At 43.3% G+C, this 14,619-nt stretch overlaps 2 protein-coding genes across 3 annotated transcripts in view; one reads left to right on the top strand and one right to left on the bottom strand.

The window, feature by feature from the left end:
* Window positions 1-14,619, top strand: part of LOC133151487 (VPS10 domain-containing receptor SorCS1) — a 214,455-nt gene that overhangs the window by 109,475 nt on the left and 90,361 nt on the right. For both annotated transcript variants that reach the window (XR_009713916.1, XM_061274566.1), the window contains exons 7-10: window positions 457-575; window positions 1,552-1,641; window positions 3,406-3,585; window positions 6,132-6,278. Coding sequence is in view for 1 of the 2 variants with exons in the window: in XM_061274566.1 (XP_061130550.1) it covers window positions 457-575; window positions 1,552-1,641; window positions 3,406-3,585; window positions 6,132-6,278 (536 nt within the window). In the remaining variant the exon portion in view is untranslated. The remainder of the gene's footprint in view (window positions 1-456; window positions 576-1,551; window positions 1,642-3,405; window positions 3,586-6,131; window positions 6,279-14,619) is intronic.
* LOC133151488 (uncharacterized) overlaps window positions 684-14,619 on the bottom strand; it is a 32,201-nt gene continuing 18,265 nt past the window's right edge. The window contains exon 2 of the mRNA XM_061274568.1: window positions 684-810. Coding sequence (XP_061130552.1) covers window positions 702-810 — 109 coding nt within the window. The 3' untranslated portion in view covers window positions 684-701. The remainder of the gene's footprint in view (window positions 811-14,619) is intronic.

Here is a 14,619-nt window from a genome sequence, read left to right as displayed (position 1 = left end):
AATGTTTTCAAGTGAGGTGAAAATATTGCTTGAAGCATTATCGAACAAGGAATCAATGCCTCTTTTGACATCAGCACAACAGAGAAAAGCCAATAATACAAGCCCAACTTACAACATTTATTATGTCTGATATTCCAATCAGAGACTAGAGACTATCACTATTGATCATGTGCATGTGGAGAGAGCCAGCGCATATTCGGTAGATCGCTTTTGGCGCCCGACTCTCTCCACGGAATCCAATTGAAGGCAAAGAACGCAATTGGCCTCTTTGGTCATTTATCTTCACCTCCAACTAGCATCAAGATTAGTGAAACCACTTTATTGACACAAGTAATATGGAAAGGTCGAAAAAGCCTTCTGGCTTCATGGAAAGGTTGTCTATCTTCATTGGTTAGCACCAAGACTGATGTCTCTATGTGTGTTTGTGTGTCTGTTTGTGTGTGTGTTTGGGAGCAGAGGCACTGTATGTCACCTGCAAGCTGCAGAACTGCACAGATGCCAACAAGGGAAAACCATTCCCTGGCTACATTGACGCCAATTCTCTGGTGGTTCAAGATGAGTATGTGTTTGTCCAGGTGGGTGATTTTCAAGTTCAGCATCACAATGAAAATATTTTAGTGGTGAAAGATGTGAAGATTTAGACATTCTAAAGTCATTGTAATGAAACAGACAGTACAGCCAAATGCTGAGCGACAAAGACTTTATTGTGGGGTGTGGTTGTCAAGCGAGAGTTGCTGAATGGCGAACCTGGTGGAAGAGCACTCTGCTGGGCTTCTCACTGGAACGGGTTGGCTCCGGACTGGCAGACTCCTAGGAAAAGAGTAACCGGCAGCACGGACAGACGGACTAGTCACTAGACAGACAGATCAAAGAGTGGACCAAAATGGCAAGGGTAGTCAGGGACGGGTGAGCTAAGCGGCATCACAAGACAGGCTGACAAGCGGGTTTGCGCTGGCTGCGCTAATATAGCGCACTCAATGAGCATGCGACAGGTGGCGGCGATTCCGTTGATAGAATGGGCGTGGTCGAGTAGCAGGTGGCGTAAGCACGTGACAATTATCTAAATTACTGTATTGGCCCAAACATAAGACGGTGTCTTTTGCATTGAAATAAGACTGAAAAAGTGGGGGTCGTCTTTTATTCGGGGTCTAGAAAGTATACCGATTCACAACGCTAGATGGCGCCAGATATCTTAAAAGCGAATGCTGAACTTAGTTCCCCAGGCCAAAACGAACCCCTGTCACGAAGAATAAAAATAAAAATAGCGGTAGTACGAAGATATTAAGATGTGATAGAGTTTTTGCATGATTTGAATGAGGCAAAATAACACAGTTTTTCTCTCAAATATATTGTTATAATCATTTGTTTCAGATGTACTGTAATAATTTTCTCCAGAAAAATTAAATTTGGTGTTCAAAAAGTCTTTTTTCAAACTTGAGTCTTGAAAAAGAGGGGGGCGTTTTATAATCAGGGCCGTCTTATATTTGGGGCAATACGGTAATTTATATCTGTTTTTCTTTTGTGTCCTGTTCACGCAATTATCACTTATAGGTGTCGACTACAGGGAAGCCAATCTACTATGTTTCTGCAAAGAGAGATGTCTTTACACCAATGAAACTGCCGAAGTACACTTTGCCCAAGGTAATCAACATTTCCTGATGATTAATAAAGTAATTACAATATTTCAATTAAAAGAATGATGATATTCCAACGAAAAATCCATCTGCCGGATCGTCAAGTTAAGTTGGCAGTGCTGCCGACCCTCTTCATCCAAAGTTTTAGAAAAATTAGCTCCACACACTGCAGTGGACCAGCAGGAGCATGCTGTGTTTAATTCAACTCAACTCACTGCTGCCTACAGAAACTGTGTAGTGTGTCTATGTTTTACGAGCCACTTGGATATGTATCATGTCGTAGCTCAACAGATTCAAATGATTGTCGTAGCCAAGGGACAGGGATGAGAGCATTTTCTTTCAGGTGTAATCATTATTTTAATTGTTGTCAGGCATTAAAAGTTAAAGAAACATACTCAGTAAAAAGTAGAAATATTGGTTTTAAAATGTGACAAGTAAAAGTAAAAGTAGTCTGGTATAAGGGTGTTCTCCCCTATACCAATATTGCCCGAAAAATTATCATACCACAGTACTAATATCTGAGATTTTGGATGTAGACGGTTCTATTTATTTGGCTGATATAGGACCGATATCCAATAAGAATATCGGATCGGGTCCCCCTAGTCTGATAAGTAAGTAAAAAAAAATAATGATAATAATAATTATAAACTTTTGTACAACAAAGTACTTGCACTTTGTTACCCCTCATCTCTGCTTACCGATACTGGGGATCACAACAAATTCAATCAATTTTGGTGGGGTTCCAATCCTACAATCAACATAGCTTTAATGATATTTAAAAGACATCTGCCTTTTTTTCCGGACTAGAAGTCGCTCCGGAGTACAGGTCGCGCCAGCCATAAAATACATAATAAAGAAGAAAAAAACATATATAAGTCGCACCGGAGGATAAGTCGCATTTTAGGGGTAACTTCAGTTGACAAAATACAACACCAAAAACAGACATGAATAGGCAACAACAAGCTACGTTATGCTAACGTTACATAAACACAAACGAGGAACTGAGAACGTGCCTGACGTAAAATATTAACAGTTATTTAAATAAGTATAACATAGATAACAAATTGATCAAACCATCCGTGTCATTCCAAATCATTAAATCCATTGAAATCTTCGTCCTCTGTGTCACTTATAAACAACTCCACTGACGCCGGCAGTAAATGCTGCGCTGGCGTCAGACTAATCGTCAGTTGCAGTTCCGATTATTCCACAGGCCTATATAACTACATACTACATCCCTGACGGTCCAGTGGTTAGGATGCGGCGCTTTCACCGCCATGGCCTGGGTCCGATTCTGGGTCAGAGAACCATATGCAACCATAAGGCACATGTCAGTATGCCAGTCCCAAGCCTGAACAAACGCAGCGGGTTGCGTCAGGAAGGGCATCCGGCATAAAAACTGTGACAAAAACATCTCATGCGAACGACCTGGACAAAAAAACCTGATGGTTTGCTGTGGTGACCCCTGAGGGGAAAAGCCAAAAGGAGCCACCACCTGTATAACTATACATAAACTATATATTAAATAAACATAACAATAATGTTCACTCATGTATGTATTTGGTTTATAGTGTCTAATGATATTTTTTTAATATACACTATCAATCAAAAAAGTTACTCCAAGCCGAATGTTTCAATTATATCACTCGTTATACCTACATACATATGCAGTAAATTTAAGGCATTTGTTATCGTAACATTTATCACTTTAATAGAAACATAAATGGAATGAAAAAAGGCATAACATTTAATGACTTTACCTTTCTTGCAGGACTTGCATGTCATCAGTACGGATGAAAATCGTGTTGTGGCAGCAGTACAGGAGTGGAACCAGAATGAAACCTATAATTTGTATGTGTCTGACACATCAGGTGTCTATTATACTCTGGCTTTGGAGGATGTTGTCAGTAGCATGGGCCTTGAAGGAAACGTCATGGTTGATCTATATGAGGTAAGCAGTTTCTTTAGGTCGTTAATTTAGTACAATTGTGTTCATCAACATTATATGGGATATTTCGCATGTGGGCTTTAGCATGCAATCCCAAACATGCTTGGCAGGCTGATTGAAGACTCCAAATTGTCCCTAGGTATGAGTGCGAGTGCAAATGGTTGTTTGTCTCTGTGTGCCCTGCGATTGGCTGGCAACCGGTTCAGGGTGTTCCCCGCCTACTGCCCGATGACGGCTGGGATAGGCTCCAGCACGCCCGCGACCCCCGTGGGGACTAAGCGATTCAGAAAATGGATGGATGGATGGATGGATGGATGGAAAAATACATGTTTCTTTGAAAAATATAAATAGTAAAAAGAGAGTAAACTTCCCTTTCATATACTATGGAACTCACATTTACCATAAAATAATGACACTCCTATGAATCAAAAGCGATTCATATTGTGAAAATCTTTCCCTATTTTGGCACAAATAATTAAAACAGGAAGTGGTGGTGGCTCGTGTAATTCATGCACAAAAAAGTAGTTGTGGAAGTGATTAAAAGAGATCACTTTGAATCCATGTGCGCCGCTTTCACGATGTCAGACATTGAAGTCAAGCTTTTGTTTTTTAATCAAAAACTACAAACATCAGGATATTGCATTATGTCTCCAGAGTTTAGTTAGTCGTCTATCCCAGTGCTTGTGTTCCTAAAGGCAGCGTGCGCTCCGCTCCGCTCCCAATAAATTCCAAATGAAGCTAGCATTATTGCGCTGTTTCCGAAGCTGAGTGCCTCATGCACGAACTGGCACTCTATTTTTGGTGTACTGTGAATAATCAACAAATTTGAGCAACACTCTTAGTTTCCCAACAGTCAGAGTGAACCAGTGCGTGCTAGCGAGAACATTACACACGGTCATTTAAACTTTAAATATAAGGAACAAAGCCCTGAACATTAGTGATATTCAGACTTACTATAGCAGGTTTATTTTTTTTTCAGATGTCTGAGGTTTAATGAGACACTTGAGTTGATATGGCTATCTTCCTAGGCCAGTCCAGTTTTTAACCCAATTTGTATTGTTTTTAACCCAGCATTGTTAAGAATGCATGGCACCATAGTATCATTGCATTCTAGTATTTCACTCCTAGATGTTAATCATACACACTCTCTGTTTATAGCACAGTTCAGACTGAAACAAAGTTTTCTCCTTCAGTTGCATGATACAGTGTGTAAATGTAAACGGTACAAGCCATACTGTAGTTTAGGCATACGTTTGATGTAAAAATTAGGGGTGTAAATCGCGGGTTTTGTCACGATACGATATAATATCGATACAAAGAACTACGATACGATATTTGCCGATATCTTAAAGCCTGCTGCGATTCATTCACGATATATCGCGATATAGTGCTCTACGATCGATTTTTTTTTAAAAATAAAAAATATAGAACAATAACCTGATTTATAACAATTCATACGCAAAATCAACAAGGTACTGCAAACTCTTTATTTAGGAAATCACAAGAATATTGTAGTATACAAAGTGCTTATTTTAACACTGAACTTTGATGTCGTGTTTTTTCTTTAAATGTGCGGCGAGATTTGTGCTCCCTGAATATTTGATCACCGCATGGCAGGATTTACAAACTGCACGTGTCTTGTCCATTGAGCCATCTTTTCTTTGGAATCCAAAGTGCTTCCAAACGAATGACTTGAAGCCTAAAGGGGAGCAAATTTCCTCGTCTTTTTGGACACTAGCCATAGCACCAGCCCAGGAGCCGCGTACTAGTTGTCGACTCTCCTTTCACTTGCGTGCTCTGCTCACAACACCTCACGCGCAGTGCGCTCCCGGAAAAAGGAACCAAGCAACAATGAACTGGATTTCAAAATAAAGTCGCGTCTAATGTCCGAGGTCAAACACGGCGATATAAATCGATGTTTACGTTTAGCATCGATGCCAATAAATCGTAGAGCATTATATCGATTAATCGATGTGTATCGATGTATCATTACACCCCTAGTAAAAATGCTATTTTTTACACCAAGCATAATCTAATCCAAAAACTTAATTTAAAGTTATTGCTTATTTGGGTCTCAAATGCCACATGAATGAAATAATTAAGCAGCTGAGGATACTGCTCATATCTTACTTTGGCCTGGGCTAAGGAATCAAATCTACTCTTGATTGGGGTCACCACCCAGATTGTAGGATATTCAAAATCCTTCCTCTGGGACAGATTGCAGCACATGCCATTTATGAACGCGGTGTTACATTGTCTGATGAAACTGCCTCTGGCTCACTTCCTACCCCTCCTTGAACCAGCAGTCTAAAATAGTTTTGAAACACACTTACAAATGCCCAGCTAGTCAATCATTTGCCCCTCTGTGTTTGTAGCTATGTTTAGTCTTATTGGAAATATAAAAGAGCGAAGCAGATGTGATTGTGTTACTTTGGAGATTGTCATTTTTGGTAGTTTTCATTTTTATTAGTGTGACTGAGGGAAATAATGTTTAAGCACTTGTACTTGTTGTTGATGTTGTTTCTGAGTGTTTTTTTCTGTCTTTACAGGTGGCAGGAATAAAAGGCATGTTCTTGGCCAACAAAAAGACAGATAAGCAAGTGAAAACACATATTACCTACAACAGAGGCAGAGACTGGAGGTTATTACAGGCACCAAATAAAGATCTGCGAGGCAATAGCATACACTGTATGCCAGTGAGTGTCTGCATTTATTTATCGACCTATCTATTTCGTATTCCACTCTGTCTTTAGAAAGACCGAGAAGCAAAGTACACCTTGGACATGTTGCCAGTCAGTTGACAACTTCACAAACACCTGTACAAACACTGTTCTAAGTGAAAGCATATTTTTACAGTATTACAATACAATACAACACACTACAATACATCTTCCGTACTTGTCCCTCAATTCAATACAATACAATACAATACAATACAATACAATACAATACAATACGCATTTCTATACAGACCAACAATTAATATTATTGTGTCATATATATATATATATATATATATATATATATATATATATATATATATATATATATATATATATATATATATATATATATATATATATATATATATATATATATATATATATATATATATATTTATCTCTCATAACAAATAAATGACAAGACACAGTAAATCATGGTTCCATGCAAATATTTCACCTTTTGTATTTTCACATTAAATTGGTACATCTTTGGCTAAATTGAGACAAGATATTTTTTAAATCCATTATTTTTAGGATATTTTCGTTTGAAGGTTGGCTGTGAGGTTTCTCTTATGTAAAATAGGTGCCTTGGCTCAGCAGGTTGTCAAACACGGATCTTATCATAATCACTCTCCCAATAAGCCTTGTATGATGCCACTAGACTGAGATATATCATAATCCATATTGGCCTAGATCAGGGGTGGGCAAACTACGGCCCGCGGGCCACATCCGGCCCACGGGACCGTTTAATCCGGCCCGCCAACCCTGAACAAATTGTATTATTAAACTTTTTTTTTGTGGTCATTTTGCCTGCAATGACTGCGTTTTCCCAGTAGATGGCGAAGCGCTCGCCTGCGCATTTATTACCGGAAGCCGTGTCAGAAAGCTCGGTGCACACTCACAAGTGCGTGTACGTACTCAGTAGTACGGACATGGCGCACTCGCGCTCTATTTGTATCAGTCTCGAATTTAGAGCGTGGGCTGTGACGACAGCGTTCTTGTAATTCGCGCGCTGAGCTTTCAGATGCAGTTTTACGCTAAAGCCACCCACAAACCTTCCCCTGGAATCCTTCCATTAAAATGAGTGGCCTGAAAAAAAAGAAGTGAGTGCCGAATGTTAAAAAAGAGTGGCCAATTTGGCTCGACGTACGCGACTTACGTTCATCCACATCAACATCAACCCGTCACAGATCAAGGTAAACGGACCAACACCTCGGAGCTCGCCTAAGAATTGCCACAACAAATTTTACTCCAGACTATGACGCACTAGCAAAAAAGGGAGACCAACAACACTGTTCCCACTGAAAATGAACGGGAGGCTCTCAAGTTTATTGTAAAAAAATGCATTTTGAATATGATTTGTACACATAGCAGGGATTGAAACTAGCGACCATTCTCATTTTCAAACAATGCAGGATGCTCAAGGACATTGATGCACCACCTATTTGCGACTAATCTTAACCTGTAAAGTTCTTAAGGCTTACTTTAAGGAGGTGTTTCCCGTTTCCTCACCTCTGTTACCAGGTGTTTGCGAGTTAAAACTCTGCTCTGATTTTCAGATACCCTCACCGTGTTGCTGTTTTGATTACTTTATTTGGATGTATGCTTTCACCGATTCTTCAAGATGATATATTTGGTCAGAATGTTTGCCGTTTGATGTGATCTCATAAGATAAACATCTTTCATTAATCTGACCTGCAGGCACTGAAGTGATGGAGATTGTTATTCATAATAACAGTGTCATATTTTATGAGAATCACTGATAGCAGTTTTTTAGTGAATTATTATTTTTTTAATGCTGTTAATAAATCCATTTGTTTTCAAAAAAATTGTTTGGAATATCCATGCTTTACTACCTACTAAAGGCCAAGATCTTTTATGCAATGACCTTTACAGGTCGCTTATATGACTTCACACAACGCCTACGTCCATCTGCTCCTGGTCCGGCCCTCCGGTCCAAATTTAGAACCCAGTTCGGCCCGCGAGTCAAAAAGTTTGCCCACCCCTGGCCTAGAATAATTATTGTGCATATTATTACTATTTATTTGATAATAGTTATATGTGAATTAGCTCAGCTCTATGGAGGACTAAAAGTGTTGGAATTAAATAAATAAATACACCATGAAATGTTTAATTACAAATGTCATTATTGTGCTTGTTATTACTATTTATTTGATAATAACCGTGTGAATTAGCTCAGCTCTATATAGGACCAAAAGTGTAAAAATTAAATAAATAATTACACCATGAAATGTTTAATTACAACTGCCATTAATTAAATAAAAAATAATAATAGATGTCTGGCTAAATACATGTTTCATTCATTAATTAAATATGGCATTAGAGCAACAACTGGGTGAATAATTGTACGGTATCCTAACATTACGTGACACATAAATAATGAACTGAGAACGTGCCTGGTATGTTAACATAATTAAGAGTTCTTCAAATAACTATAGCATAAATATAATGCTAACAAGTATACCAAATAGGGGTGTAAATCGCGGGTTTCGACTGAAACAAAGTTTTCTCCTTCAGTTGCATGATACAGTGTGTAAATGTAAACGGTACAAGCCATACTGTAGTTTAGGCATACGTTTGATGTAAAAATTAGGGGTGTAAATCGCGGGTTTTGTCACGATACGATATAATATCGATATAAAGAACTACGATACGATATTTGCCGATATCTTAAAGCCTGCTGCGATTCATTCACGATATATCGCGATATAGTGCTCTACGATCGATTTTTTTTTTTTTAAATAAAAAATATAGAACAATATCCTGATTTATAACAATTCATACGCAAAATCAACAAGGTACTGCAAACTCTTTATTTAGGAAATTACAAGAGTATTGTAGTATACAAATTGCTTACTTTAACACTGAACTTTGATGTCGTGTTTTTTCTTTAAATGTGCGGCGAGATTTGTGCTCCCTGAATATTTGATCACCGCGTGGCAGGATTTACAAACTGCACGTGTATTGTCCGTTGAGCCATCTTTTCTTTGGAATCCATAGTGCTTCCAAACGAATGACTTGAAGCCTAAAGGGGAGCAAATTTCCTCGTCTCTTTGGACACTAGCCATAGCACCAGCCCAGGAGCCGCGTACTAGTTGTCGCCTCCCCCTTTCACGTGCGTGCTCTCCTCACAACACAACAACGCCGGGCGCACTGCTCCCGGAGAGAGGAAGCAAGCAACAATGAACTGGATTTCAAAATAAAGTCGCGTCTAATGTCCGAGGTCAAACACGGCGATATAAATCGATGTTTACCTTTAGCATCGATGCCAATAAATCGTAGAGCATTATATCGATTAATCGATGTGTATCGATGTATCGTTACACCCCTAATACCAAACCAAACGTGTCGCTCCAATTCACAAAATCCAACAAGAGGCTGAATAATTGTACGGTGTGCTAACATTACATGACACATAAAAAACGAACTGAGAACGTGCCTGACGTAACATATTAAGAGTTATTCCCATATCTATAGCACAAATCACATGCTAACAAGTTTACCAAGCCATCCATGTCAATCCAAATCACTAAATCCAATGAAATCTTCATCCTCTGTCACTTTAAAACAACTCCACCAACTCCAAAGTAGAAGATGCAGTGCTTCCGCTTCTACGTCGCTTACATCAGACTCCACAGGCCTAGAGCGCCCTCTTGCGGTTTAGTGTGAAAATAACAAGTGAAATGATAAAATAATGTGTGAAATGATAAAATAATGTGTTAATATTTTCACACTTAAGTCACTCCTCGGTGAGTCGTCACCTTATCGTGGTGGAGGGGTTTGCGTGCCCCTATGATCCTAGGAGCCATGTTGTCTGGGGCTTCATGCCCCTGGTAGGGTCACCCATGGCAAACGAGTCCTAGGTGAGGGGCCAGACAAAGCACGACTCAAAAAGCCCCTGATGATGAAAAAGATATATGTACACAGATTTCCCTCGCCTGGACGTGGGTCACCGGGGCCCCCCTCTGGAGCCAGGGCTGGAGGCGGGGCTCGAAAGCGAGCGTCTGGTGGCCGGGCCTTCGCCCATGGGGCCTGGCCGGGCACAGCCCGAAAAGGAAATGTGGGTCCCTCTTCCCATGGGCTCACCACCTGTGGGAAGGGCCAAAGGGGTCGGGTGCAGTGCAAGCTGGGTGGCGGCCAAAGGCAGGGACCTTGGCGGTCTGATCCCCGGCTGCAGAAGCTGGCTCTTGGGACATGGAATGTCACTTCTCTGGCTGGAAAGGAGCCCGAGCTGGTGTAGGAGGCAGAAAGGTTCCGACTAGATATAGTCGGACTTGCCTCCACGCAAAGTTTGGGTCCCGGTTCAAGCCCTCTCGAGAGGGGCTGGACTCTCTTCCACTCTGGAGTTGCCCAGGGTGAGAGGCGTCGAGCAGGTGTGGGTATACTTATTGCCCCCCGGCTGGGCGCCTGCACATTGGGGTTCACCCCGGTGAACGAGAGGGTAGCCTCCCTCCGCCTTCGGGTGGGGGGACGGGTCCTGACTGTTGTTTGTGTCTATGCACCAAACGGCAGCTCAGAATACCCACCCTTCTTGGAGTCCTGGAGGAAGTGCTGGAGAGCGCTCCTTCTGGGGACTCCATCGTTCTACTGGGTGACTTCAATGCTCACGTGGGCAATGAGAGTCAGACCTGGAAGGGCGTGATTGGGAGGAACGGCCCCCCCGATCTGAACCCGAGCGGTGTTCTATTATTGGACTTCTGTGCTCGACACGGATTTTCTATAATGAACACCATGTTCAAACATAAGGGTGTCCATGTGTGCACATGGCACTAGGACACCCTAGGCCACAGTTCGATGATCGACTTTGTAGTCGTGTCATCGGATTTGCGGCCGCATGTTTTGGACACTCGGGCGAAGAGAGGGGCGGAGCTGTCAACTGATCACCACCTGGTGGTGGGTTGGCTCCGATGGTGGGGGAAGATGCCGGTCCGACCTGGCAGACCCAAACGCTCTGTGAGGGTCTGCTGGGAACGTCTGGCGGAATCCCCTGTCAGGAAGAGCTTCAACTCCCACCTCTGGCAGAGCTTTTCCCACGTCCCGGGGGAGGCGGGGGACATTGAGTCCAAGTGGACCTTGTTTCGCGCCTCCATTGTTGAGGCGGCCAACCGGAGCTGTGGCCGTAAGGTCATTGGTGCCTGTCGTGGCGGCAATCCCCGAACGCGCTGGTGGACACCGGCGGTAAGAGATGCCGTCAAGCTGAAGGAGGAGTCCTATCGGGCCGTTTTGGCCTGAGGGACTCCGGAGGCAGCTGACAGGTATCGGATGGCCAAGCGGAATGCAGCTTCGGCGGTTGCTGAGGCAAAAACCCGGATGTGGGAGGAGTTTGGTGAGGCCATGGAGAATGACTTCCGGAAGCCTTCGAGAAAATTCTGGTCAACCATCCGGCGTCTCAGGAGGGGGAAGCAGTGCAACGTCAACACTGTTTACAGTGGAGATGGCGTGCTGCTGACCCCGACTCGGGACGTCGTGTGTCGTTGGGGAGAATACTTCGAAGACCTCCTCAATTCCCCCGACACGCCTTCCATTGTGGAAGCAGGGCCTGGGGACTCTGAGGCGGCCTCTCCTATCTCTGTGGTCGAAGTCACTGAGGTAGTTAAAAAACTCCTCGATGGCAAGGATGAGATCCGCCCGGATTTCTTAAGGGCTCTGGATGTTCTGGGGCTGTCATGGCTGACACGTCTCAACAACATCGCGTGGACATCGGGGACAGTGCCTCTGGTGGGCAGACTGGGGTGGTGGTTCCCCTCTTTAAGAAGGGGGACCGGAGGGTGTGTTCCAATTACAGGGGAATTACACTTCTCAGCCTCCCTGGTAAGGTCTATTCAGGGGTGCTGGAGAGGAGGGTCTGTCAGGAGGTCGAACCTCGGATTCAGGAGGAACAGTGTGGCTTTCGTCCTGGCCGTGGAACAGTGGACTAGCTCTTCACCCTCAGCAGGATCCTCGAGGGTGCATGGGCGTTCGCCCAACCAGTCCACATGTGTTTTGTGGACTTGGAGAAGGCGTTCGACCGTGTCCCTCGGGAGGTTCTGTGGGGGGTGCTTTAGGAGTATGGGGTACCGAGCCAACTGATAAGGGCGGTTCGGTCCCTGTATCACCGATGCCAGAGTTTGGTCCGCATTTCCGGCAGTAAGTCGGATTCGTTCCCAGTGAGGGTTGGACTCCACCAAGGCTGCCCTTTGTCACCGATTCTGTTCATAATTTTTATGGACAGAATTTCTAGGCGCAGCCGAGATGTTGAGGGTGTCTGGTTTGGGGACCTCAGCATCGCGTCTCTGCTTTTTGCAGACGACGTGGTGCTGTTGGCTTCTTCAGGCCGTGATCTCCAGCTCTCACTGGAGCGGTTCGCAGCCGAGTGTAAAGCGGTCGGGATGAGGGTCAGCACCTCCAAATCCGAGTCCATGGTCCTCGATCGGAAAAGGGTGGAATGCCCTCTCCGGATCGGGGATGAGATCCTGCCCCAAGTGGAGGAGTTTAAGTATCTTGGGGTCTTGTTCATGAGTGAGGGGAGGATGGAGCGCGAGATCGACAGGCGGATCGGTGCAGCGTCGGCAGTAATGCGGACTCTGTACCGGTCCGTCATGGTAAAGAGAGAGCTGAGCCAAAAGGCAAAGCTCTCAATTTACCGGTCGATTTACGCTCCTACCCTCACCTATGGTCACGAGCTATGGGTCGTGACCGAAAGATTGAGATCCCGGATACAAGCGGCCGAAATGAGTTTTCTCCGCAGGATGTCCGGGCTCTCCGTTAGAGATAGGGTGAGAAGTTCGGTCATCCGGGAGAGACTCGGAGTAGAGTCGCTGCTCCTCCACGTTGAGAGGAGCCAGATGAGGTGGCTCGGGCATCTCATCAGGATGCCTCCTGGACGCCTCCCTGGGGAGGTGTTCCGGGCATGTCCCACCGGTAGGAGACCCCGGGGACGACCCAGGAAGCGCTGGAGCGACCTGACCCCGGATAAGCGGAAGAAGATGCATGGAAGTCACTCCTGAGAATAAGTCACACCCCGGGCCAAACTATGAAAAAAAACTGAGACTTATAGTCCGGAAAATACGGTAATAATCGGTATGGAACCTAAAAAACGTTTTCCAGTGAGTTGAAATTCAAAGTTGTACCAGAGTGTGTGTGACACGCACGCGCGCGCACACACATGCACACACATGCACGTACACACACACACACGGAGGGAGGGAGAGAGGGAGAGAGTGGGAGACTTGGTTGTGCTGGCGCTGCTGCAATAAGATTGTCTGCCGCGTTGCTGGAAGGATATTATGACTCACAGCATGTCCTCCCTTAAACTTTAGTGTTAATTATGACGCGTCGTAACCATGTGTGCCACCATCTTGGAGTGTTTCTTAGGAAAAACAGAAGAGTTTTGTGAACAGACCAATCAGTACACAGACAAACTGAACTAAAAGGTTTGAACAGTTCCACACCTAACATGTATACAGTACAACATATAAAGTATATATATAACATAGCAACCTTTGCATATAGTTCAAAAGATTTTAGTTTCCTATGGTCTGGAGGGGCCATCAAAGCAACAGGAGTGACCGGCTGGAAGGTGGGTGTGAGGGTAGACTGAGCCAGGAGCTTTGAACTGGTTTTATCCATGGGACCACCATTATAACCAATAAGCAACTCGGGGACCACTGCTTTGGCGGAATATTATTTTATTCTGCACTGAAGGAGGATAGACTCATACAGGCTATTTATTTGCATCTGTATGTCTATTTTGGCAATGTCGGCTACATTTGACATGATTTGGATGGGTAAATGATTTAAAAAAAATAGCTAGAAAATAAATCAAGTCTAAGTAATAAATCAGTTTTTTTTTTACATTTTTTACATTTACATTTCAGCAAATGGGAAATATTTGATTATAAGCAATTTAACTCTGATGTGTTTTATTCGGCATTCTCAGACCACAGCGAAAAATGGTATATACATATAATTGGATATCATTGATGAACTTATGTGTTTGCAAATCTTTTGTAAACATGGCCTCATACACCAAAAGTATTTTTTCTTAAGCCTGCCATTATGTAGCATGTCTTGCCTTCTTTCTACCCATATTATACAGCAATTTGTCAGGAAATGTCAACGCTTTAATAAACCCCTGAACAGCCTGTCACCTCATAGCCTGCATCACCGGCATTTTGCTCAGTCGTGATGAGAATTGTGCCGTTAAAGGTTAACCGAATCAAAACTAATGGTGCGCCGAGCCAATAGAGAAAAGGCATGTGCGATACATTGAATGTGAGGGTTGCACAGCCAAAGTGTTGCTTCATCTGTTGGG

This window comes from Syngnathus typhle, linkage group LG3 (assembly GCF_033458585.1).
Source record: "Syngnathus typhle isolate RoL2023-S1 ecotype Sweden linkage group LG3, RoL_Styp_1.0, whole genome shotgun sequence".
NCBI lineage: Eukaryota > Metazoa > Chordata > Actinopteri > Syngnathiformes > Syngnathidae > Syngnathus > Syngnathus typhle.
This window is presented reverse-complemented; position numbering and strand designations above follow the sequence as displayed.